This window comes from Gossypium arboreum, chromosome 10 (genome assembly GCF_025698485.1).
Source record: "Gossypium arboreum isolate Shixiya-1 chromosome 10, ASM2569848v2, whole genome shotgun sequence".
Taxonomy (NCBI): domain Eukaryota; kingdom Viridiplantae; phylum Streptophyta; class Magnoliopsida; order Malvales; family Malvaceae; genus Gossypium; species Gossypium arboreum.
Window position 1 is genome coordinate 13,848,199 of NC_069079.1, and position 26,872 is coordinate 13,875,070.

Genomic DNA, 26,872 nt, shown 5'->3' on the forward strand with positions numbered 1-26,872 from the left:
TCATAAGATTCATACATTGAAAATTCAACTAAAAGTACATCAAAGTTTCAAACATTCCAAGTTGAGTATTTTATCACAAAAACATAGGTGTCTCCCCTTATCTAAGTGATTACCTTTGATCAAAATATCACAGAGCTTAAAATCCTCACTAAAGATTCACTCAAATCACTCAAGGTGTTTAAGGACACCAATTAAAGCACTCATTAGTCAATATGATTACCATAGGCTTGCTTGAAAATCTCCACCACTATAAATTGAGTGATACATCAATCAAAAAGGTCTTTTAGAGGGTTGTAATGTGGCTTTGGTTAGGGGGTGTAGTCACAAGCTGAAAGAAAAAGTTAGAATCGAGATTGAATTGAAGAAATCACCTAACTAGAAAAATAACTAATTATTAGTTGAATACAAGTGAGCTTCTTCTCAGAATATGGAATTAACACTTAAGGTCAAAAATGACGAATTACTACTAATATGTATTGAAATATATATTTTTTTAGGAACAAGTCAAATGCATAGAAGAGCAAAACATAGCTAAGCAATTAGTTCAAATCAAATCTCAACAAAAATAGGGATCAAATTAGGGGATTTCAACAATAATAGGTTATGGGTTAATATTGAGGTAAATCAATTAATGGCTTGTTAGGCTCAAAGGGGTTCGCTAAGGGTTAATTATGAAGGTAGGCTTTTGTGGAGTGAGTGGGATAAACCTAAGTGCCTTTATTATCTTGATATATCAAATCAAATGGTGTGGTATTGACATGCATAATCAAGCAAGCTCTAGAATAACAAATCAATACTGGCGCACTCATAATAAAAGTGAGCATGAAAGAAATAACATATGCTCTAAAGGCTCAAAATCTCACAAAAATTATGGCTTTTTTATGTTTAAACTTGTGAATTTCAACACACGATAATACCTAAACTTAGGGAAACAACCTAAAAGTTTATAATTCCACAAAAATCAACTTATCATGCTTGATTCCCTAATGTCTTAAAGTTTAAACAATCAATGCATAAATGCCTATGTTCTAATTCAAGACATATCAATAAAAATCATAAATTAAGTAAAATTCATTCTAATAGTGATATGAGTGATTCACGTGAGAATAAGACAAAATTCAGGGATTTTTAATGATGATATGAAAGACCCTCCACACTTAAGATGTACATTGCCCTCAATGTACAAAGATAGATATATTGAAAAATATAGATAAATAATCATAAGATAAGGAGAGAAGCGAAACTTCCTAAATGATGAATGAACTCCTTAATTTAGAGTTATGGAGGATAATCAGCGAAGGTAATGATGAGAGTGAAGGGGATACTCCGGTGGTGGTAGAGGTTCATTAGTCCATAAGTCCTGCACCAAAAGAATATTATATCTGGTGGTGGCTATGGTCATGGTCGAGCAGGACATGGCAGTCGTGAAGAACTGTTGCCAGTGGAATTTTTAGTTCCTATGTGATGATGGGTTTTGGAGCTCTTTATGACTGTGATAGAATCAGGAACTCTTTAGGAAATATAAGGAAGCATAATTACTCGTAATGAAATAGCCGAAAAAAATCATAAAAACTAAAATTAAACTAATATTAACGGAAAATAAAATAAAAGTACTTAAAGAAGATAAATAAAGATAAAAGTGAAAATAAAAATAATAAATAAAAAGTTTTTAAACATCATCATTACCGGATGGTTCGCGAGGTGGTGGTGGCGATGAGATGTGAAGGTGCTGACAAATCTGGTGAAGTGTAGCATCAATATGATCAAAACGCTGAAAGCACTGCTGCTCAAATTGAGTAAGGTGCTCAGCGATGTCAGAGTATGAGGCCTCTGCATGAACTGAACGATGGATGGGTGGTGGCTGAGACGGTGGGTCCTCGTGACGTGGAGGGACATCATCAGTAATGTCCTCTAGGTCCTCCTCCTCGGTGGACTGGACAAGGCGGTACTGAGGAGGGTAGGTGCCACGTCGTTTCTTGATCATCCTCATGTTTAGCATGCTCGAGATACCCTATGGAGACATCTGGCCGATGAGAGTGAAGGACAATGATTGTGCCACTGTGTTGAGGAGCCCGAAGTGTCGTGCCAAACGAGTCACATAGGGCCCAATAGAGATGACCCCTTTCCTATATCGCTTCGTCTAATAGCGGATGGCGAGGGCGATGAAATAGGCAAAGTCAAAGACGTACCCATTCGCCATGCTCCATAGGAAATAGGCGTCGTGAGTGTTGATGACGCCGGTGCTCTTCCGTCTCCCGTCAGTGTGTGGGCCAAGATGGCATATAGGTATCGCAGGGATGGGGTGAGGGCCGATACCTTAGAGTGGCTAGGATCATAGGAGGCCGAGGTAGGGACGAGGTCTTTCCACCACTTTGAGGGAGAGTAGTAGATGTGGCGGTGGAGGGTGTCGAGTTCATTGTCGTCCATGAACTCCTCCGTGTATAGCCCTAATGCAATCCCCAACTCGGGTACGCTCAACTGGTGCACTAGACCACCAAGGCGGAACTGGACCATTTTAGGATCGTCGAAGTTTGTCATGACGACTTGGAGATGGATGGTCAAGCATAGTTTCATCGTGAGCTCGAGGTATGTCGGTTCAATGATCTCAAAGAAGAGCCCCCACGGTTCAGTCATCAGGAAGGCTCAGACTGCGTCAGCCATCTGAATTTGTTCAAGTGACGCCCAATCAATGCAGCAGCCCACACCTAGGGGTCGGGCCAGTAATATCTGAAATAGCTCCTCCTGAGGTCCCAAGGGGAACTCGAGGAAAGGGTGCCTAATCTCCACGGTAGGACCCAAGGATGACGCTGCTCCTTTCCTTTTCTTCTAGGCGAGGACAGCGATTTTCTTACCATGTGAGGATGACATTGTATACCTGAATTGAAAAGTCGAAGTTCAACCAATACGCCCCAAAAATAGCATGGAAACACAAAACTAAATAGGAATATTTCATAAGACTCGCGTATTAGATGAAGAGAACAAAACTAGAACAACTAAAGCAAATATATTAAGTTATTAAAATAGGACTATGAGAATAATACGACGGGAATATCTAATGTATGAATGCATATGGGTAAGCATAAAATCCATGGAAACACGAAAGATGGATGAATGTAATATAAAAAATGGAAAAATTCTTTAATAATAAGCATGAGTATTTCTATTATTCTACTATGAATGTTCACTTAAAATAGTCAAATGCATCAGAGAAAACTTCAAATAGGCAAAATATTTAAAGAAAATAGAGTGAAAAGAGTAAACAAACGCAAAAGGGAGAAGCTTGGATCGTCAGAAACTGTGTTGTAAGCTGCGCACGGGCGTGGCAGGTAGGGCGTGTAGAGTTGCAGCAGCTCGGGTTAGGAATTTTTGGGGAGCGGGATGATGAATAGTGAAGGGTTTATATAGATTTTGGGGCACACGAGAGTGCCTAATTTTTGCCCGTGTGTTTCAAGATTTTTAAATTTAGGCGCGTCTGACATTCGCCCCACGCCCGTGTTCCTTAGGCGTGTAGGTGCACACGACCGTGTCGCATAGCCGTGTCTTGCTTCGTTCGCTTCTCCCACGCCCATGTTAGTTTGACAGTGTCGACCACGAGAGCTGGGCACAAGCGTGTCGAACGCCCGTGCTAAATTAACAGGATTTCCCACGGTTTCAAAACACGGGTGTGTTGCACGCCCGTGTTGGTTCGGCAGTTTCGCCCACAGCCTTATCACACGGCCGTGGTGACTTATCGCATCCCGTGTTGGGGAAAATTTTTTGCCTTGTTTTCACAAGGCCGTGCTGCACGGCCGTGTCTCCTCCTGTGGTGTGTGCACGGCCTAAGGCACGCCTATGTGCCTGGTCGTGTAGATGGGAAAACCCTGTGTTTCAAGACTTAGTTAGTAGGTTAAATGTGAAAAACTAAAATTTAAATAAATCATTACTATTAGTGCTCAGGTTGCCTCCCGAGAAGCGCTTATTTATAGTCTAAGCTTGACTTACCTCTCTGGTGTGTGATCATAGTGGCTCAAGGAGTTTACACTCCTCATCCCTGCTATCAACTTTATCAATATAAGGTTTAAGACGAGTATTGTTTACCTTAAAAGTTTTGAATTTGGGGTGAATTACCTCGACTGTACCATATGAGAAAATACTGAGTACCGTGAGATTCAGAAGTGGTAATGCGAGGATTTGCTGCATCTAGTAGTACTTTGTCTCCAACCTTAAGTTGATTTGGTGATGTATTGAGCTCGTCTTGGCTTGGTTTCTGTTTATCAGGTGTTCTTGGTTTCTGTATCTGCCATTCATCTAGTTCCTCAATTTGTAGCTTTCATTGTTTATAGATAGGTCCTTTGTTGTTGCTTGAACATGGCTCGTGTATGTTCTTCGAACTTATTTCCTTCAAAGTAGGTTGCACCACATGGTCAGTTTTAGTAGAATGATTTATACAACCACCTTCAATTTTCGATGTGTTACTTGAATTACGAGCTTGAAGGGTGATTGTTTCGTCTCCTAGACGAAGTGTGAGTTCACTTGTGCCAACATCAATTATTGTTCTAACGGTTGCTAAAAAAGGCCTCCCTAAAATTAAAGGAATGTTACTATCATCTTCTATGTCTAGAACAACGAAATCAACTGGGAATATAAATTTGTCAATTTTAACGAGTACATCTTTAATAATCCCCCTAGGAAATCTGATTGTTTTATCGGCTAATTGAATACTCATCCTAGTTTGTTTGGGTTTCCCAAGACCTAGTTGATTAAACATTTTGTAAGGCATGACATTGATACTAGCCCCTAAATCAGCCAAAGTATTATTTACATCTAGGCTACCAATTAAACAAGGAATCGTAAAACTCCCTAGATCATTTAATTTGTTGGCCAGCTTATTCTGTAGTATGGCTGAGCAAACTGTATTTAGTTCCACATGCGACGCCTCATTCAACTTCTGCTTATTTGTTAAAAGCTCCTTTAAGAATTTGACTACGTTTCATCTGCGAAAGAGCTTCAATAAATGGTAAGTTAACATGTAACTTCTTTAATAATTTAAGGAATTTACCAAATTTTTCTTCTATGCGGTCTTTCCTTGTCATATTTGGGTATGGCACACGAGGTTTGTATTCTTTACTTACCGATTTCTGGTCATTGTGGTCCATATCACCCTTACCTTTACTTACCATTGTTTCTTGCCTCGGTTCTGGTTCAGGTGCAACTAACCCTTCCTCATCTTGAATGGTAATTGCATTAATTTGCTCCTTGGGTTAGATTCAGTGTTACTTGTGGTCGTTCAGATATCAATTTAGCGAGTTCACCTATCTGAGTTTCGAGCCCTTGGATCGATGCTTGTTGATTTTTAAGTGTTGTCTCGGTATTCTGAAAAAGAGTTTCTGACACCGAGATGAATTTTGTTATCATCTCCTCAAGGTTCCGCTTTTTCTCTTGTTGGTAGGGTGGTTGTTAGAAGCCTGGAGGTGGTGGTGGTCGCTGGTTCTCTTGGCCTCCCCATGAGAAATTTGGGTGGTTCCTCCATCCTGCATTGTAAGTGTTACTATAAGGATTATTTTGAGATCGAGGATTATTACCCATGTAATTTAACTGCTCGTTCTCCATGTTGTGGCCATAGGGTGGGTAATCTGAATTGCTTGATCCACATCCACTTGCTTCGCACTGCATTACTGGGTGAACCTGTGAAGAACTAAGAAAACCGTCAATTTTCTTATTCAAGAGTTCTACCTGATTAGAGAGCATGGTGACCGAATCGACGTTAAAAACGCCAGCTGTTTTCGTTGGCTTTGTCCTCATGACTTGCCACTGATAATTATTCAGTGACATCTCTTCTATAAATTCATAAGCATCTTCAAGTGTCTTTTTATTGATGGTTTCGCCGGTGACTGCGTCGATCATCTATCGAGTTGAAGGATTCAGGCCATTATGAAACGTTTGAACTTGTAGCCAAAGTGGTAACCCATGGTGAAGGCATATTCTCAAAAGGTCCTTGTATCTCTCTCATGCATCGTAGAGTGTTTCTAAATCCATCTGCATAAAAGAAGAGATATCATTACGTAATTTGGCTATTTTAGCCGGAGGAAAATATTTTAATAAAAACTTTTCAGTCATTTGTTCGCAAGTAGTGATTGACCCTCGTGGTAACGACTTCAACCACTGTTTGGCCTTATTCCTCAATTAAAAAATAAACAACCGAAAGTGGATGGAATCATCAGAAACACCGTTGATTTTAAAAGTGTCGCAAAATTCTAAGAAATTTTCCAAGTGAGCGTTGAGATCCTCGTCCTGCAGACCATCAAACTTAACAAACTGTTGTATCATTTGAACTGTGTTAGGTTTCAGTTCAAATGTATTTGCAACTAAAGCAGGCCTAACTATGCTCGATTCAGTTCCTGTTAAAGAAGGTTTAGCATAATCATACATAGTACGTGGAGCAGGATTCTGGTTAGCAGCAATCAGAAGAGGTAGTGGATTTTCTTAGTTTTCAGCCATCTCCTCGGTTGTGGTTGAAATATCGTCCTCTTGCTCTTCCTCTGAGTATCTTAAGCTTCGCCTTATTTCTCTTCAGTTTCTGCGAACTGTGCGATCGATCTCACTATCAAACAGTAATGGTCCTAACGGGTTTCTTCTGGTCATAAACTAGAAAAACCTGTCAGAAGAAAATAAATGAAGAATTAGAAAAGAAAATAAAAATTTAAATTGCAAAAAAAGTAAAATGGCTAAAGTAATAAAAATTGAGTGCTCCTAATATTCTAGTTCCCTGCAACGGTGCCAAAAACTTGATACGTGATATTCATGACAGGTTTTAAAAATTTATAATTAAGCGTTCTTGAAACTAACTATTATCACGATGAAGGCAAGTGTACCTATCGAACAGTAGTATAGCTTTAGCAAGACCGGATTGTCGAACCCAAAGGAACCAAGAGTACTAGTAATTACTTTCTTTTTATTATCTAGCCTAAAAATTAAGGGATTTGTTTATCTAAATTAATTAACTAAACTAAGAGTGCACAGAGAGAAATTGGGGAAAAGGTTTTAGGAAAATTCGATTGATTAAGACAATACCTAAGGAAAAATCCACCTAGACTTCACTTGTTATTTGACTCTGAATCAGACGATTTATTCATTTGACTTGATCCGTAGAAATCCCTAAGTCATATTATTATCTCTCTTGAGACTAATAACGTCGTGTTGCATTAACTCGATCTATGGATCCCCTTATTAGGTTTCACCCTAATCCGGCAAAATCTTATCACCCTATCTCTTGGCATGCAATCAACTCCGCTTAATTATGACAAATTTATTCTTTGACAGGGTCTATTCCTCCTCTGAATAAGAACATCAACTTGAATCAATATTCTGGAATATTAAAACAAGAATTAAGAACACATAATTAAGAACAAGTCAAATATTTATCATACAATTCAAATAATAATAACAAGATCTGTCTTAGGTTTCATTCCCCTTAGGTATTTAGGGGGTTTAGTTCATACTTATGAAAGAAAACATCTCAAAAGCATAAAGATAACAAAACATAAGAAAACTCAAAACTCTTGAAGGAACTTGAAAGAAGATCTTCAGTCTTGATGATGAATTCGACTTCTGAGGTGGATCAATCGTCTTTCCTTGAGTAATTCCTTGCTTCCCACTCTATGTCCCCCTTCCTAAGTGCCTCCTCAGGTGTTTAAATAGGCTTTAGAATGCCTAAGAGCCCTCAAAATTGGCCTTTTCTGAATAGGGTTATACTTGGGCTCGGTAGGGACATGCCCGTGTACGATTACTCCAGCCCGTGGTCAAGGCTGTTGAATAGGCACGGGCATGTAGTCTACCCGTGTAAGTCGTGCTTCGATCCTGCCAAAGGGACACGGCCATGTGACACGCCCATGTGAGGAAGTCCAAGCTGTGTTGATTTCTCATGTGGGTCCATTTTCTCTATTTTTGGCCCGTTTCTCGCTCTTTTTACTCTCCTATGCTCACCTAAGTATAAAACATGAAATTAAAGGATTAGGAGCATCAAATTCACCAAATTTAAGGAGAAACCATCCATAAATGTGCTGAGCATGGGATGCAAATATGTATAAATTACGGTTTATCACTTATTATCCATGATTCATTCATTTAGCACATGTGCAATTCGTCACACATCTCATCCACAAGCAGTCACGTCAAGCATAACACATTGCATGCATGCATAATTATTAGGGTTACAACCCAAATAATCAATATAAACCATATCACATGGCCATATACAAAATGAATCAAATATTACCATAAGCCAACACATTTGGCTAGACCAATATGACATATAACAAAAAAACCAAGTCCCTATACATGTCATACTTAAAATGTTGAGACTAACTATAGCCAATGTCCAGTTGATAGTGTAATCGAGCCTCCGATGTCCTTCGATCCCGAAGCTAGCTTGGCAATACTATAAGAAAATGAAAAAGAGAGGGGAGTAAGCATAAAGCTTAGTAAGTTCACATGCAAATAAATAGCAACATGATCATATATATAAATACCATTGACATAACATAGTTTACTTATGTGTTATCATAAATTCATAGGCATAGCTTAAATTGGAAGACATAACCTACACATTTTCAATCTTACCAAAAGCTCATCACATACCGAGCTCATTCATATGAGTTTTCCGTACATACCTGTACCAACTCGTAAGACATTGTCATATTTCCTCATATTTGACTTACTTGTCGAATAACTCACAAGTTTACCCATTGAACACTCAGAATACTATCGGATACCCGGAAGACTTGCATATAGTGCTTCAAACGTAGCCACATCTACCTCATATCACAATCACACATTGCTCGCTTTTGAGCTAATCATGAGCCTGCTTACACAAGCTGACAGTCAAGACGTAACTACTTGGGCTGCTCACACAAGTTGACAGGTACCGGCAACACATGCTGGGCTACCCAACCACCGGTAGAACGTACAAGACTAGCACCTGGATTCACAAAATCACATATACATATAATTTCATGAGCTCATAATCTCATAGTTCCTAGTGACATGTCACATTGTATCCTGCATTATTCCTAAGGTTCAAATGGGATTTTCTCGATAACTCGTATTCGTCGAACTCGTTCACAGTGTCATTCTCATTGACCATAAAGTCGTTCATTCACTCGTCAGAATAATTAAACATCAAAACTCATACATTAATAAAGCATTAAAACATGATTCAACATTGCATTATTTACACATGAACTTATCTCGGTACAAAATATGGACAATTAATTCGATTTAGTCCAAAATATTGTTCTTTCTCCAGTCTAGGTCCAGACTTCTTTTTTCTTGATCTATAATAGAAAATTCAGCTCATTTAATCATCACATTATTCAAATCAGTCCAAAAACTATATTTAGGCAAAATTATGATTTTCCCCTAAACTTTTACATATTTACAAATTAATCCCTAAGCTCGTAAAATGAAATGTGTTCATTTTCTTTGTTACTCAAGCCTAGCCGAACCTATACCATGCCCATACAACCCACATTTTCCTTTATTTCACATTTTTACTACTCATTTTTACACCTTTTACAAACAAGTCATTTTTATGCATTTCTATCAAAAATCACTTAGTAAGAGATGTTAAACACACATCAATCTTTCATTTTCTTCCATTAAACATCAAAATACAAACATGTCACAAATGGGTCAAATTTCATACATGAACCCTAGCTCAAAATATGGCTAGAAATGGATAGATCATGCTTCAATGACTTCAAAAATACAAAGAACATAAAAAACGGGGCTAGAGAGCACTTACAATCAAGCTTGAAAAGTTGAAAACCCTAGCTATGGAACCCTTGCAAATTTCGGCACACAAGGAGGAAGATGGACACAATTTTGACTTGACTTTTCCCTTTTTATTCTTTTATTTACCAAAAGATAAAAATGCCCTTAAGGCCTTTCTTTCCAATTTTTCCTATTCATTTTGTCCAAAATTTTAAAACTTGGTCAAATTTCTATTTAAGAACCTCTAATTAATGATCCAATGCAATTTCATGCTTGAAGCTTCTAGAACACAAGTTTTACAACTTATTCAATTTAGTCCCTAGAGTCAAATTAGACACTTTAGGCATAGAATTTCTGCATGAAAATTTCACACAAACATGAAATCATATCATGTACCATCAAATAATCATAAAATAATTATTTCTATTTCAAATTTGTGGTCTCGAAACCACTGTTCTAACTAGACCCTAATTCAGGATGTTACAGTAACATGGGCATGTAGTTAGGCCGTGTGTCCCTTGCACCTTAATTTTGAGAAACAGAATGCTTAGAATTGAGTACACGGGCAGAGAGACACAAGTGTATGTCTCAGCTGTGTGTGCTACACGGCCTATAACACAGGCGTGTGTCATGGCCATGTGAAACCTACACTTAATTTTGAATTGAATTAATTAACCACACGGCCTAGCACATAGGTGTGTAGGATGGCCGTGTGCACAAGTCAGAGAGTTACACAGGGTCGAACACCGCCTCTAGCATGGGCGTGTCCCAGGGTCACACAGGCGTGTCCCTTGGACCACACGAGCGTGTGAGCCTTGCACCTTGGAAAATTTTTGTAATCCCGTGAAAAATTCTTAGAGTCCCCGATTAAGTCCCGACTTAATTTTAATGCTCGTATTGGACCTCGAAGGTTCAATTAGGGAACATTTTGAATGATCTCGGTTAATAAATAGTAATTTGCATAAATTATTTGTATGGTATTGAAATCAAGTTAGATACTGAGTATATCTAAACTATTACTTGTATGGTATTGAAATATTAATAACAGACATACGCCCCAAGAAAAGGGAAAGTAATGCAGTAGCATGTGTTTCATACCACATGTGCATGGAATGACCAATATGGGTAATAGAAGATTCAATCTTTGCTTTTAAGTTGTGCGAGACCCATGAGATCAATTAGATATCTCTATAACGTACTCTTATGACCTTTGACCATTTTTTATATTTTAGTTAAATGTTAGCTATCTTAGTATGCTATCAATGATCAAGTATGATTTGATTTAACGAAATATATCTAGAGAGTAGTTGAATTGAAATAGAGAGATTTGAGGAAAAGGAAAGATTATTATAGTGTCTCATTCAGTTGTATTAATAGACGGACAAATTATGTTCTAATAGTGAACAATTTTGTGAATACAAAATGTTGATTATCATTTTAATAATAAAATAGATCATGAACAATTGGAAATGGAACTAAATGAATCTGTGCTATTGCATGCAAATTTTACTTATATTCACGAGCTGCCACATACACCTAACAGTTATATGGTAGCCAGCTCTCAAAAATAATGTATGTTGATTACGCGACCTACTTTCTATATGAAACTTAAAGAAAAATAAAAAGAGATAATGATGTCTTAATACTTAAGTGTGAGAATAGGTGACAATTACGTACAGGTGGAAAATGTTAGTGTAGACGTTCATAATGTACTTAAAACTCCTCACATAATAGATCAGTTTTCTTGCACTTTACATTTGAAAATAAAAAATCTGAAAAGAAACTGCAGATAGCAGTTCGTGAGGTTAAAAAGGTGAAAAGTCCCTTTACTTTCACCCCACGTTTTTGTTTAGAAAAAAAACAGCCAAGTTGTTAAGCATTTCGCTTATCCTCTAACCTTTGGGGCTATAGTATTGTTGGTATGTAGACGATTTGGGTTTGTGATTTTATTCTTAATCAGTATAGTAAATCGTACTTTTGTGATTATTCGGTATATTCATTTCTTATCTTCTTTTATTTTTAATACTTTCATAATATATATTAGGAGATGTTTACAAAACAAAATAAAATATACAATTAATTAATATAATTAATTAATTACGTAAAAATATGGGTGTAATGCTTGACATAAGTGAAAACAAAAGACAGTTTGAATTGAGCTTCAACCTTAAATGTTAGGGCTAAGCTTGAAGCTTTTATCCAAATGAATATTTTATTTCAAATTTATTTTTTAAAGTCTTTTATTTTTAGTAAAACTCTATTATTAACATATAAATTTTTGGACTCATTCGAATTTCTTAACCTTTGAACATGCTTAGTTTAATGAGGGAAAGAAAAATAATTCATTTTAATCCATTGATATAATAGAAAAATGGAGATAAAATTCGAAGTTTATTATTTTATCATTATAAGATAATGAAATAAGACAAAACAATACTAACAACCTTATAAATATAAGGGAAAGTGAAAACATGGAAAAAAAAATGCTATATTTGTATACTAATTTTCTTTGAGTAATTACTTTTCGTAATTACTTTTCGTTTTGAGCGTTTTTTATATATACCTGGTGCTTCACAAGCTAAAGATTTGGGTCTAAAACCAAATATGAGTGACAACAGATATTCAAATCGGTTTCCCACTCCTACTGCGAGGGAAAATATTCCCAAAACCGGTTCGAGTTCTGTTAGAGAGGATGACAGGTTTAACTGGTAATGTAGATTCCTTGATAATAGCATTGCTATTCTGATTCTCTGAAGATTTAGTATACTCACCTACAATTTTAGAAAACTCAGGAGAGTCTCTTCTAGGAAATTCCATGCCAGTAACACCCAGTTTTGGTTGTTTCTCACTGTTTCCAGTACATTTTAATCCTCCATCTACAAGCTCCAATGGCTTATCAGAGTCTATCAAAAAATCTTCCAGTGTCGCAAGTGATTTCAACTGCTGCCCCAGTGAAGCAATCGTCTTCTGGCACTCTGCGAATTTACGGGCTGCAATTGATAGCTCCTTGTCCTGCATATAACCACTCTCATGTTTATAACGTTACAGCTAACAATTCACAAATGACAGTGCCAATTGACAATCACTCTTTGAACAATTTTTGTAGAAATAAAATGGAAGGCTCATTAATCCCATCTCACATCCCACGTCAGTTTACTTCGTACACATCTTCGCTTGCATTTTTCTTAAAATATCTTTGTCTAGTATATGGATTTGAAAATATCACTTATCAAAAACTTTTAGAAAAAATTTAGTTTACAGTCTTGAATTAAAAGCTTGATAAAAATTTAACATGCATAACCGTATTTAAATATGTTCACAAGTTGGGTCAGATTGTAGCCCAATAATTTTCAAATCTCTTAGCCAAGACCATTTATACCGAATGTGATCTAGCAAACTTTTTATATTAATATTTCTATAATTTTAAGTAAAATATTAATTTTATTATTAAATTTTAATTGAAGTAAAAATTATCTTGTCAAACCTAGGTCAGGTCAGGTTAGACCTACTGATCTGGATGGCTATCCTAACCCTTGGATTGGCCTATCCAAATCTCACTCCCAGTATGAGTAACATAGAGTTGCATCTTATACCAAACTCTATGCATCTTATACCAAAAACCAGCACTTGAAGTTGGTACTCCCCAGTACTCAAACAGCAACTTGCACAATGAGCATGTGCATGGATTGGAGAAAAAGATTGTCACTGCACCTGGGGAATTAAGCTAATAGTCATCCAAAGCTTAGTAAATTAAGGCAGTATAAAACTATGTTACCCAGACTCAGGTATCTGCCCAAGAAGGGTATGTTAAGCTTTTCTTAAATTTTTTCATGAATTTGGAAGATACTCAGAGAGTGATATCCTTATATGTGTCTGACACAAGTTTCTAAAAGAAACAAAGAATCAGAGTAGCATAAGCATATAAAATCATGACAAATAGCAAAACTCAAGTCAGTTTTTCAAGACAAATGCAGAATTCTAAACCTCCAGAATCTCAGTCATTTTACAGCATTATATTGGACATCGATGCTAAAAAGTAGAGGGTGAGCAAAACATCGGTTTGACCAGTTCAGTTTTTATGTAGAAAATATCAATTAAACTGGTTGAAGCACCAGAACCGACTGAAATGACCGACCATAGCATCCTCAACCGACTTAACCTAACCAAACCAAACTATTTTAGTATGGGTATGGGTATTGGGTTTAAGGTGAGGAGATGGAAACGGTTATATATGTTGGTTTATTCAGTTTATTTGGTATTTGGTTTGGAAAACTGAAACCAATAACTCACTAATAAAATTATTTAAGTCGACTTAACCAAAAACCAAAGTCGGTTTTAATTACTTCCTACTTCTTCTAGATGAACCTACATGAAGCAATGCAATAGAAAATGCGAACTTACAGAATAGACTGAAGTGATGCAGTTTCTATTTGAGCTAACATTTGCATATAAGCTTTGCTTCTTAAAAGAATAGATTTCTCTTTTGATGCGAGCAATACCTACAGTTAAAATAAGCATACTAAATAACTAACCTGCTGCACCTTCAACTCTTCATTATATTTTGCTGCATGTTGGAGCTCAGCCTCCCGTCGGAGCTTGGTTTCACATTTCATTTTAGAAAGTTCGTTCTCCAATTCTTTGCACTTGTTCATGTTTTCAGTAGACAATGCTTGTTCCTTTCCGAATGCTTCTTCTAACGAAGTCACTTTCGACATTAAAGTCTTTATTTCAGTTTCAGCATCTCTAAGTCTTGATTCTGCCACTTGTCGATTCATGTTGGCGACTTTTACTTCTTTCTCTGCAGCTTGCTTTGAGTTGTCAGCAAGAGCTAATTGAGTTTGCACATCTTTGAACCTTATCTCAGCTTCACTTAGTTGATTCTGCAATGTTTTAAGTTGTTTTTGAGATTCAGTGAAAGCTATCTGCATTTCCGACTTTTCTTCTTCGGTCAGTGCTAGCTTCTCCTCTAGTTCAGCAACTCGGTGGACTAAGGTTTCAAGATCAGCCTTCAATGGGTTTTCAACTATACTGTTTTGATAAGATACCGGACCGGCATCATTAAAACCACTTCCACTTTCTGTATCCGGCAAAGCTGCAAGCCTTTCCATTTCAAGAAAATCATCCATGAGATTGATTTCAACTGAAGGCGCCATGATGTTTCTTCCAACGGCCTTCTCCTTCCTAAATTGATCGAGTTCTGTAATGAGTGCAGACGCCCATGCATCTGAGCGGCTTCTATCACATCCATTCATCTCCAACCCGTTCATCTTTTGCATATCTGTTTCAACAGCAAGTAGCCTCTCCCCACTGTCTGATTGGCTATCTGTAAAAGATTCAACACAAATTGAGGAGGCAGTGTAAGACTTCTGATCATTAGCAGGCGATGCTTTACGAGCAATGGCTTTTAGCCTGCGGCACTCGATTTCAAGCTTAGCCAACTTCTTTATGCTGTCCAAATGCTGTTTGCTGGCAGTTTCAGCTGCTTGAGTGCTCAGGTCCCTCTCAATAATCCTACGTTCTAGCTCCTCAGCTCGAGAATGGAGCTGAAGTTTAAGGGCTGAATTTTCTTTCTCACATGCATCAAGCTTCAGTTGAAGGTCAGGATCAACTGAGGCAGCAGCGTCACTTTTGGCGGTTTCAAGTTGGGCCTTGAGATTCAGAAGCTGACTCTCAAGCTCAGACTTGGAAGATTCCCACTCATGACATTTCTTGGAAACAGCTTCATGGATTTTCCGCTCTTGCTCTTCCCTTGCTTGCCTAAGTTGTCTAACGCATTCCTTGAGTGCCCCATCCAGATGACCAACTCGATCTTCAAGTGCTGCATTTTTCTTCATAGCAGCATCAAGCTGTTGCTTCAAAGCTACTACATCCTTTTCAGCTTTCTCCCAGCCTAATTTCATATTCAAGAAAAATAAAGCAAGCAGTTAACTTCTCTGTTGCAGCAGATTTTCATATATATATATATATATATAGAGAGAGAGAGAGAGAAGAAGAACCCTAAACTTCCAAGAGAAACGTGCTACCAAGAAAAAACTATTACTCATTAGTTGACCACAAACATGAATAGAACTACTAAGTTGTTTATTCTGTAAACATTTCATCTCTCAAAAAGTTTTTCTATCATTCTCTGTTTTATTTTCTTATCCCCCTTGCAGCTGTATATCAGTAAATCACAGCCAATGAAACAAAAAAGGAGGTAAAATACCATTCGGGCGACCTTCTTTAATAAATAGATGAACATAGAAGCTATATTTGCTGCCATTTTCCGCACCATCATACATATCGATTTGATTTTTTGACTAAAATGTAATTCAAATAGGAATACAGTACTACTGTGACATATCCACATAGTCTTCTAATTAGAGGGGAGATCATGATTGTAAAAACCTGTGCTATTCAAAACAATTTGTTTAAGATTGTGCTGATTTTAATGTTATTTTTCTCACTACAATAATAAATTTTTAGAATAACGATACCTGAGACAGCTTCTTCTGCAACTTTAGCATGCTGCTTAACCAACTCTTCTTTGGCACTGATATTCATAAGAGCAGTAGATAATTTCTCTGTTAGAGATCTCACATTGTTGCTTTCTTCATCAACAGGTACAGCTTTTGATGTAACTTCCAGTGATTGAGAACTAATGGTGGCGCTAGCCTTTGAAAACAAAGAAAGATCAGATTGTCTCCAAACCAGACCAGCAGAAACTAAAGACATTATTACTACATACAAACATACAAACGGAACATATAACTCTAAAACCAGCCTCACATCTCTATCATCATGTGAGAAGAAAATTATTAAGACAAGAACATAATACAACAATCAAGGACCTTTTTTACAGGTTACGTAGGTCACCGTATAACGTATTATAAAGACAAACTATACATAAAGTCCAAGATATTTGAATTCATTGAAAAAATAGGAAAGATAAAACTGGTGACAGATGAGCACAAGCCTGAATCATCCAAAGAGCACCTTCTGGCTCACCTTAAATACATACCCACTACCATCATTTATTTCCTTAAGTCTAGAAGGAACTAAAGTCTGATCAATCATGCTTGTGTAATAAACAAGGCTGCTTAAAACTAACCTACGGCTAGGGAAAACTTCGAAAACAGCCTTCTAAACTTTGCAAGAACCTAATGCAATAGTGATCTATAATTCCTTTCCGTATGTTAAAGGTGATTGAAGGCTCCTATGGCTTCACAGGTCCAATGACAATTTCCTTTTACTAAGAAAGGAAAACTAGACACTTCAAGAATATTAACTTAGCTTTGAAAAGCTTATAAAGAATTCCTGAATCATTCTTGAGTGCTCAAACCAAATATTTTTAGCTTCTCAAGCTCTCGAGGTCTTCAATGCCTTAAGGTTAATCACTCTTTCTAACGTAAATCAGAAGCGATGTCTCACAAGTGATATTCAAGCGCAAATGAAACTAAAGACGGGCAACAATGAAAACTTCATATTTTTCAATGCTATTGCTCCAGTCTTCTTGCTCTTAAGAATTGCCTTCTTATAAAATTGAGTCCAACTATGCTCATAAACACAAGAAGACTAGAACTTCCTGGTACATTCTCTATAAAATTGTAGCAAAAAGTATAATTAATGAATCAAAGCAACAAAAATGCAGAGATTAACCAAAAAGGAAAAGCATCCAAGAACATTTTCAGCAAAACTTGAGCTCCTTAAAGGAAACATTTAAAAGACAAAAGTAGATGGAGCTAACTGATTGCCTAAGCAAGAATGTCCAGACTCAATTATTGGTCTCAACTCTCATCAGAGTTTGAGAATGATAATAAATTTGAAATAAGCAGCCTAGAGGATCATCAAGGGGCTAACAACCAACTTGAGTTAATTCTGGTTAAACAACATTGGATATCATTCAATTTACAACAACAAAAATAACCCGAATTTTTTTCATACGAGTCCATCAAAATACAAAGAAGGGACATACTTACAACACAATTGAAGAATCCATTCAACAAAATTGCAGGATATTAATCTTTCCAAATAAATTGACAATGACAAAGAAAACCAAATAAAGAAAAAAGATATATACCTGCTCATCAGAGAATCTTTCAGAAAAAGATGAAATGGAACCTCCTGAACTATCAGTTTCGCCTGGACTCTTCTCTGTCGACTTTCTTCTCCATAGCCAACTCCTTCTATCCATCTTCAACTCCAACACAGAGCACAATTCAATTCAATTCAGTTCAGTGCTTGGTTTAATCCATAACTTTTTGGTTGTTGTTGTTGCTGTTGTTGTCGAACTGTTGGATGAACAAGAATCGAGGTAACTTTTTTTTCTTTGAATATAATCTGAGACGAGACTTTGCTTAGAATCCACTCTCAATGGACAATCTAACCTCCAAGAAGCAAAAAATGAAATGTTTTCTATAATCATATAATTAATGCATAAACACTGCTAATAATAAAGAATTAAAAAGGGAGAACAGTAAATAATTAGTAGTAAAATATTAGTCTTAGAAAATAATTGAAGGTCACAGTGAGAGAGAAAGTCACCTATCCAGAATCCCGAATAGCGAAATCCAAATCAAAATCTCCCAAATTTTACGCCATTCATTGCTGGGAGACTGAGAAAGATAGATATAGAAAGGCAGACAAGGACTTTAGAACCTCCAATTTCCCTCTTTTCAGTTTCACATTTATGGCTATTTAGCCCATCAAACCAAATTAAATCCTTAAGAGACAGACAGCTAAGGCTAATGGCTAATCGCCTATTCCTCCTACTCCTTGCCCGCCATTTCCTACCTTTGCTTAAACCTATTCAATATTAACTCACAATTATTGCAATTTAATCCAACTACTTATTACTTTAACTCCTTCATTTATTCCTTCATCGCACTTAGTATCTGCAGCAATTTTATTTTATACAAATAAAATGGAAAACCGTAAATTATAAAAAAAATTGAATATGTACCAAAAATTATTTAGTATTAATTTATTTCTTTTGAATATGCAAAATTTGAAGTTTTATTTTATCTAACTTCTTTTAAAAATTTTGAAATATCTTCACGACAATTTTATTTTAAAAATTATATTTATTATTTTTGATTTTTTTTCTTTTTGGAATGAAGGATTATTTTGGAACACTCGTTTTTTATTAAATTCATAATTAATTTCAAGAAATAATATTTAAGAAACCAAATCAAAATGTGACATCAAAATTTATTAGAATAAATATAAATTTCAAAAACATTCCAAAACGAACCATCCAAATAAAATTAACTCGATAAGAATGAAATTCCTTTTTTGTATGTCACAATCCAAACAAAAAGTATCCAACACATGTGCCGAAAATTAAACAAATCGATAAAAATAGCCAAGAAAAACAATTTCAAGCCTTTACAAATTTATTAGTTAATAAATTAATTAAAAAAGAATAACCATTGATTAAATTTGTTAATTAGATTAAAATAATTAACAAATTTAAACACTCCAAAAAACACACGAATAAGCGGAGAATAGGAGAGAGAAATGTCAGTAGAAAATGCAGGGAAACGCACCTGCAGCATAAAAACGTGCACATTTATCGAAAGGGATTTTATGCTCTTTTCAAAAAAAGCAAACATTTATAGTTTTTTATATTAAAGTTTAATTCTAAATTTTACCCCCTTATTTTATGAAATCTGATAAATTAATCACTCTATTTTCTCATAATTAAACTCTATTATTTTATATAAAAAAAATTGAGGAGTTAGTCCAATTGAATAATAGTGCTAAATCTCCTTGTTAAATTTTGACCTAGAAATCAACAGTTAGTAATTTATATGTAAGGAATTAAGGGCGAAGCAAACAAAATTTTTAAAAAAATCAAGATAAAATAATTATTTTTTAGAGTGGTCAAAGCTATCTTTTTGTTTGAAGAACTTAAATTGAATTGTTTATTTTTGGAGGGTCAAAATGTAAATTTTTCATCAATTAACTAGCTAAAAGACATAAATTAAACAATTGATTATTAAAAGAGATTAAAATTGAAATTATCAAATTTAATAAAGTGCAATGATCTAATTTTGATAAATTAAAACAAAGAAATAAACTTCTGAAAGTGGAGGGATAAAACTAGGAAATAATCTATTTTTATTTTTGGAAACGGTAAAAGGATTATTCTACATCAATGATTGAAAATAAATGATAGAAAGCTGGGGACGTCTAATGCAAAGTGGGCGGCTGCCCTTTATGACAGAAATTATTATTATTATAATATTAATATTTTAGATTAGTTGTATTTTGTATTCATTCTCTTTTCTTTTTTTTTTCTTTTTTTTTTCTTTTTTGGTTTTTCCAAATCTTGGTCCGTCTTTATTACCAATTTTCAAATATGTTAGGCGTAATTCTCTCCCCCTGATTTCAGATTGAATCAATTATTTTGGTTTTTTTTTTCTTTTTAAACAAAAATAATTATTGCTCTACCATATGTAGAAAAAGAGAAACTGTTAGAGAGTTTTATATTTTTAATATTAGTTTTATTATAGATTTTTATCATTTCTCTTTCTTTTAAGTTGTTAATAACTCTTTCTCAATCCTTACATACAAGAATAATATGTACTCAAACGCATTAGAATCCATATCCTCCTGTACTAACAATAATATTGGTACTAATAGAGTTAAGACTTAATCAACAGTTGAATCTATATATTAAAATCAAGGCATTTACTAAAAAAAATGGAAATTGTTTTGTATAGTCTAATTTTTAGACTTACGATTTGTCTTATTAAATGCTATGTATTTAATAAATTTTAAATTTTATGAAAACAATATCTTAATAATAAAATGTATTTTTCTAATTGGACCTATATACTTAATTTTCTTTCTATAAATTTTATTTTGACAATTTCAATAGTTTATATTTTAATTTTTATCATATTTTGCATAATGTAATTATTTAATTGATTTTCATTCACGATGAAAAATAGGTTAGAAGAAACATTGATTTGAAAATTTATGATTTGAGAAGGAAAGTTGGTGCACCACTTTGGAAAGTGTGATTCAAATCCCTTCATGAATGGGGGGCAACAAGGACCAAAAAAGGTGTCTAATATATTTAAAATATACTAACTATTTTGGTTAATTAAAAAAATCAATCAACGCTAGTTTTTCTTACATAAAATATAATCATATAAGAAAAAATTATTATATATAACAAATTATCAAAAAATATTTCATATAACAAATTCTTTTAAAGTTTTCAATTTTGTAGTAGTGAAAGCAGGTTAAAGTGCATCTTCACCGTGGTCGGTGACAGTGATAGGCATCGATGAAGGGTGGATTGCATGGTGGCTGTCGGGTTTTTTTGAGAGAGATGGGAAAAATGTGGGAGAAAGGAGAAGAGAAAAAAATACAAAGTAAATATATATATATATATAATGAGAAAATAACATTTATTTATATAAAGAGAAAATAATATTTATTTTTCTTTTTATGCAATACTGTAGTTTTTAATTGGTTGTCTTTTATCTTTCTAATAGGTCCAACAGTTTTCATTGACGGTTGACTAATAGGGTACCAATTTGGAAAAAAATAGTTTATGTGTTACTTATGATAAAAAAATTTAAATACTAATTTGAGAAAAATAATATAGTTTATGTATCAATTTATGAATTAAACCTTAGTTTTATTTCTATATTTTGCAAAAGAAATCAATTTAAATAATTATTTCTTATAGTAATTTTAAAAGAGCTATTTCTTTTAATTATTGGATCTATTTTGTGGCTTATGCTCAATGTCGTAACCATTTTTTTGAAAAAAACAGGTATCGACTTGGAGAAAAAAAAACGAAAACAGGAGTCGTCACCAATCTTTTTAGGTGTGATCGGATCACCTTAAGTTAATCATTTTAATAAAAGTTAAGATTTACTAAAACGATAATTTTGGTCTTGAAAATCGAAAATGAGTTCGGAGTCGATTCATACGAGGAAGGATTAGCACCCTCGATCGCCCAAAATTGGTACCTAGTTGATTAATTAGTGTCATAGTGTCGAAAATTTGAAAACTTGAAAGAATTTAAAATACGATCCTCATTGTAAAGAAAATGCTCAAATGTTAAGGACCTTCTCGTCTCACAATATAAAATGTCACATCCAGTAAGTTGGGACACGACATCTTGAATTTTCGAGAGCGAGCTTGCCTCCGTTACATCAATGTCGAACCTCAAAAAAACCTTTTTCGTAATGAAAATATGGGTAAGCTTCTTACTTTTATTTTTACTTTAGATAAAAAAACAAAATAAAATTGAAAGGAAAACAATAAACAAACAAAGAACTAAAGATAAGAATAGACAAAAAAACCTCTTTTGCTTTGATCTTTGATTAATCTCCAAAACTAGCCTTTCCAAGAAACAAAATAACCTTCTTTCCAAAAAACAAAAAACACCTCCAAAAACAAAAAACCTCCTCCAAAACAAAGAACAATCCTTCTCCAAAAACCAAAACCCACCTCTAAAACAAAGTCTTGAATGGCTTTTATAGCCAAATTTTACAAGTGGAGTGGTTGGGGTGCTTTAGGTGGCCAAGGGTGGTGGAGTTGGTGGCCAAGGTGGGTGGCCAACAAAGGTGGTGGAGTAGGTGGCCAAGGTTTTTATTTATTTATTTATTTATTTATTTTTTGTGTTTGGGTTGGGATTAGGTTGGGCCAAAATTGGGTTTGGGCTTGTAACTGGATAATAGGCTAGGTTTAATTCGGGTTTGGTTTTATTGGGTCTCGGGCAAAATTTGGGTCTTACAGCTGCCCCTCTTTGCTCATTATCGTGTAACGATAATGGAGCAAAGACTACAAAAAGACCAATTTTGCCAGGGCTCGCCGAGTCTTGAGTTCTTGATCTTCTTTAAAATGGCCTCTTGACGGCTTCAATCTGCTTCACTGCAACTCAGGAAGGCGATATCCGCTATCTTTGATCTGCTTTACTGTAAGCACAGGAATGTCAGATTTGTTGTTTTCAACTTGTTCCCTATAAGCACAGGGATGTCATGCTGAAATCTTCGATCTACTTCACTGTAAGCACAGGAATGTTAGATCTGCTATCTTCGATCCGTTCCCTATAAGCACAGGGATGCCAAATCTGTTGTTTTCAACTTGTTCCCTATAAGCACAGAGATTATAAGCACAGGGATGCCAAATCTGATGTTTTCAACTTGTTTCCTATAAGCACAGGGATGCCATGCTGAAATCTTTGATCTGCTTCACTGTAAGCACAGGAATGTCAGATCTGCTATCTTCGATCCGTTCCCTATAAGCACAGGGATGCCAAATCTGATGTTTTCAACTTGTTCCCTATAAGCACAAGGATGCCAAATCTGATGTTTTCAACTTGTTCCCTATAAGCACAGGGATGCCATGATGAAATCTTTGATCTGCTTCACTGTAAGCACAGGAATGTCAGATCTGCTATCTTCGATTTGTTCCCTATAAGCACAGGGATGCCAAATCTGATGTTTTCAACTTGTTCCCTATAAGCACAAGGATGCCATGCTGAAATCTTCAATCTGCTTCACTGTAAGCACAGGAATGTCAGATCTGCTATCTTCGATCTGTTCCCTATAAGCAAGGGATGCCAAATCTGCTTGCTTTTCAACTTGTTCCCTATAAGCACGTGGATGCCATGTTGAAATCTTTGATCCGCTTCACTGTAAGCACAGAATGTCAGATCTGCTATCTTCGATTTGTTCCCTATAAGCACAGGGATGCCAAATCTGATGTTTTCAACTTGTTCCCTATAAGCACAGGGATGCCATGCTGAAATATTTGATCTGCTTCACTGTAAGCACAGGAATATCAGATCTGCTATCTTCGATTTGTTCCCTATAAGCACAGGGATCCCAAATTTGTTGTTTTCAACTTGTTCCCTATAAGCACAGGGATGCCATGCTGAAATCTTAGATCTGCTTCACTGTAAGCACAGGAATGTCAGATCTGCTATCTTCGGTCTGCTCCTCTGCAACTTCAGGGAGATAAGACTTGTTTTGATCTTCTTTCACTGAAACTTCAAGGAGATCTGCTTTGGCTTTTAGCCTCTCCAATGCCATTTCTGGAAGAAGAGGTTTGCTGAAACTTCAAGGAGATCTGTTGTGGCTTTTAGCCGCTCCAATGCCATTTCAGGGAAAAATAAATTTGTAATTTCCAGCTTGTTACCCTACTACTTAGGGGTTTAAGGCCCATCATCTTCGATCTATTTCCCAACTGCTTAAGGGGTTAAGATCTGTAAATTCAACGTGTTACCCTACTGGTTAGGGGGTTAAGGTTTGTAAATCTTCAGCCTGTTACCCTACTGCTTAGGGGTTTAAGGCTTGTAAATCCGGCTTGTTACCCTATTGCTTAGGGGGTTAAAGCCCATCATTTTTTATCTGTTTCCCTACTACTTAGGGGGTTAAGATCTGTAAATCTTCACCGCCACCCTACCGCTTAGGGTTTAAGGCTTGTAAATTCGCTTGTTACCCTCATCGCTTGGGGGTTAAAGCCCATCATCTTCGATCTGTTTCCCTCTTGCTTGGGGGTTAAGATCTTCATCTTCAATCTGTTTCCCTACTGCTTAGGGGGTTAAGATCTTCATCTTGATCTGTTTCCCTCTTGCTTAGGAGATAAGATCTGCAATTGATCTGTTACCCTACCGATTAGGGGTTTAAGACCCTTCGTCTTCAATCTGCTTCCCTCTTGCTAGGGGTTAAGATCAGAAATCTTCACTGTTACCCTATTGCTTAGGGGCTTAAGGCTTGTGAATTCACTGATTCTAGGGACATCACCTGTAGAATCAGTTCCATATATCTATGCTTATGTCAAATAATTAGGATGCTATGATCGAAATGAATCAAATGCTCCTAACTAGATGTGTTATGAATGTGTCAAATAATTAGGATGCTATGATTGAAATGAATCAAATGCTCCTAACTAGATGTGTTATTATATGAATGTAGAAATGTCATGAGCCCTTAAAAAGGCTTAAGGTATCATCGTGCGTTGTTCATTAGGACATTATCGCTAACGTATTACGCTGGCATCTTGTTCGGCTGGTATTCTTGACAGAAAAGTCAAAGAAACAATCACATTTTGCTCGGAAAGCTTGCCCCACTGTAATTTTAGAGTCCCTTCCACTGTACCTTTTAGGACATATAGTTTGTGCCTCCTACTGCAATTTTAGAGGAATAACATTTGGTTTTTTCCATCCATTCCACTGCAACTCAAAGGCATAGTATTTGTATCATCTTCAATCAGTTTGATCTGTTACACTATTCCCTAGGTGTAATGACCAGATGTACATGAATGCAAAGTATCAATTCTTTTTTCGAGAATGACCCTCTTTTACACTTAGGTTGACATTACTCGTCATTTGTCGAGGTTGTATCACTGATGAAATGTCTCGTCTTTTGGTTCAACCAATAAAGAGTCCAAAGAGATAATATTTCCAACCTTTAGGCTTGGTGAGTTCTATTTAGAAACTTCCAGAGTAATATGTAAAACTTCTTTTGTGAAAGTGTTATTAGTCCATTAATCATTATTTCAATGCAAAATGCTTGAAAAAGATCAAAACAATTAACAAGAAGGAAATTAGTTATGAGCATAGCTCGAAATGGATAAATTAATCAAAGATTGCAAATGCAATAAGAATGAAATCAACTCAAAACGAATGATTTAATCAAAGATAGTAATGCAATAAGAAGAAAATTTATTTGGACATATCTTGAGAAGAATCAAAGATAAAAAATTCAAAATGGGCAAAATGGAAGCTAGATGCCCCAGATATCGCAGCCTGAGCTTCTCTGTACCAACTTCTTGAGGACCTTTCTGAGTTCAATATGTGTTTAGAGGATCCGGAGTACTTTGTCGATGCCCCGAGACGTAGCATACTTATTCATTGTTAATTAAGGCATAGCAAGACTAATGTATGCCCCACTTTGATCCAAATTTGAGTTGCCCTTTTCAAGTTTTCAACTTGAATCCCTTTTAGTCTCAAGGCTCCATTTGCGGGGTTTCGCCCTAGCTTCTCTTTTTTTCCGCTTTTTTTTTAGAATTTTTTTGTTTTTTTTTTGTTTTTGTGTTTTTGTGTTTTTTTTTTTTTTGCCTTTGCCTTTGCCTTTGCCTTTGCCTTTGCCATATAACGCCTAATCTTTAAACAATCGCGACCTTTTGATATTGTACAATTTGTGTTAGACATGATTTTCGCACTCTTTATTGGCACCCTTTTTGAAATTTGATGATTGTCGACCTAGTGACATTGGCATATGAAACAACTTTTATCCTTTTCGGGGTAAACGATGACCCCAAAGGCGAATCGGTATTGGTTAGAAGCTTTCAAAGAGATCGGCTCATAACCTCCATGCCCCACATGAAGGGGCACATGAATTTTCTCTCTATAAATTTGGCATTTACAGCATACTAATGCAATCCCTTTCTATGGTGGGCCAGCAGAACCCAAATCTCATGATTAGCCTGGCCATCGTAAAACCATTAGCATATGTCATTCAAAACCCTGCAACATCCTCCTGTCTTAGTAGCCAGGCGTATCTTGATATGATCGTGCAAAAAAATCTTTAAATTCTAGGAAGTAACTCAATGACGTCTCGCTTTGCCTTTGTGGTAATGCAGACTTCGATGTTTGCCTCTTTCTCTTGTCCTAGGCCTACTGTCTACTGTCTTTTTGTAAGAGAGGATCTGTTTTCATCTTACTCTACCATCCTTAACAAATTAAAGAGTAGTCTACATCTCTATCATCTTCGAGTGTTGAGATCCCTTTAGGCCCATATTTCGCTCAAAAGGAGACTCGAGTCAATGACAATTACTCACATCATTGATATCTGGGGACCCGCTGAAGGCAGATTCCAAAGAAATAAATGATTCTAAGGATGATTATTTGTATGGTATGATCATGAATGAAGAATAAATGAATATTTGAAATAAATCCAAAGAAAAAAAGAATCTAAGAACAATTATTTGTATCGTATGAGATGAAATCAAAGAATATTTGCTCAAAAAGATGCATTTTATTGAAATAAAGACTTAGGATACAAGCCTATTTCACAAAAGGGGTTTAATTGCTTCAAGGCTTAAAGCAACAAGCGTGTTTTGAATATTACTCTAGATTAGCTCTAAAAACTACAAGAGGTTCTCTACA

General features: G+C 35.7%; 1 protein-coding gene and 1 non-coding gene across 5 annotated transcripts; one reads left to right on the plus strand and one right to left on the minus strand.

Annotated features, from left to right (window-relative positions):
* Window positions 1-5,941: 5,941 nt before the first annotated feature.
* Window positions 5,942-6,048, plus strand: LOC128283297 (small nucleolar RNA R71). The gene has a single exon (XR_008273639.1). It is a non-coding gene; the product is annotated as a small nucleolar RNA R71 (small nucleolar RNA).
* A 6,074-nt stretch (window positions 6,049-12,122) lies between these two features.
* Window positions 12,123-18,658, minus strand: LOC108484394 (filament-like plant protein). Of its 4 annotated transcripts, none has more exons than XM_053020203.1 (5): window positions 18,274-18,658; window positions 17,810-18,020; window positions 16,227-16,404; window positions 14,283-15,640; window positions 12,123-12,762 (listed from the first exon to the last, which is right to left on the minus strand). In XM_053020203.1, exons 2-5 carry the CDS (start codon window positions 17,921-17,923, stop codon window positions 12,373-12,375), a joined length of 2,040 nt encoding a protein of 679 aa, XP_052876163.1. In that variant the 5' UTR covers window positions 17,924-18,020; window positions 18,274-18,658; the 3' UTR covers window positions 12,123-12,372. The 4 variants fall into 4 exon arrangements, with proteins under 4 accessions (XP_052876163.1, XP_052876165.1, XP_052876164.1 ...); XM_053020205.1 differs by having other exon boundaries at window positions 17,810-18,069; window positions 18,274-18,657; XM_053020204.1 differs by having other exon boundaries at window positions 17,810-18,116; window positions 18,274-18,656.
* Window positions 18,659-26,872: the final 8,214 nt, after the last annotated feature.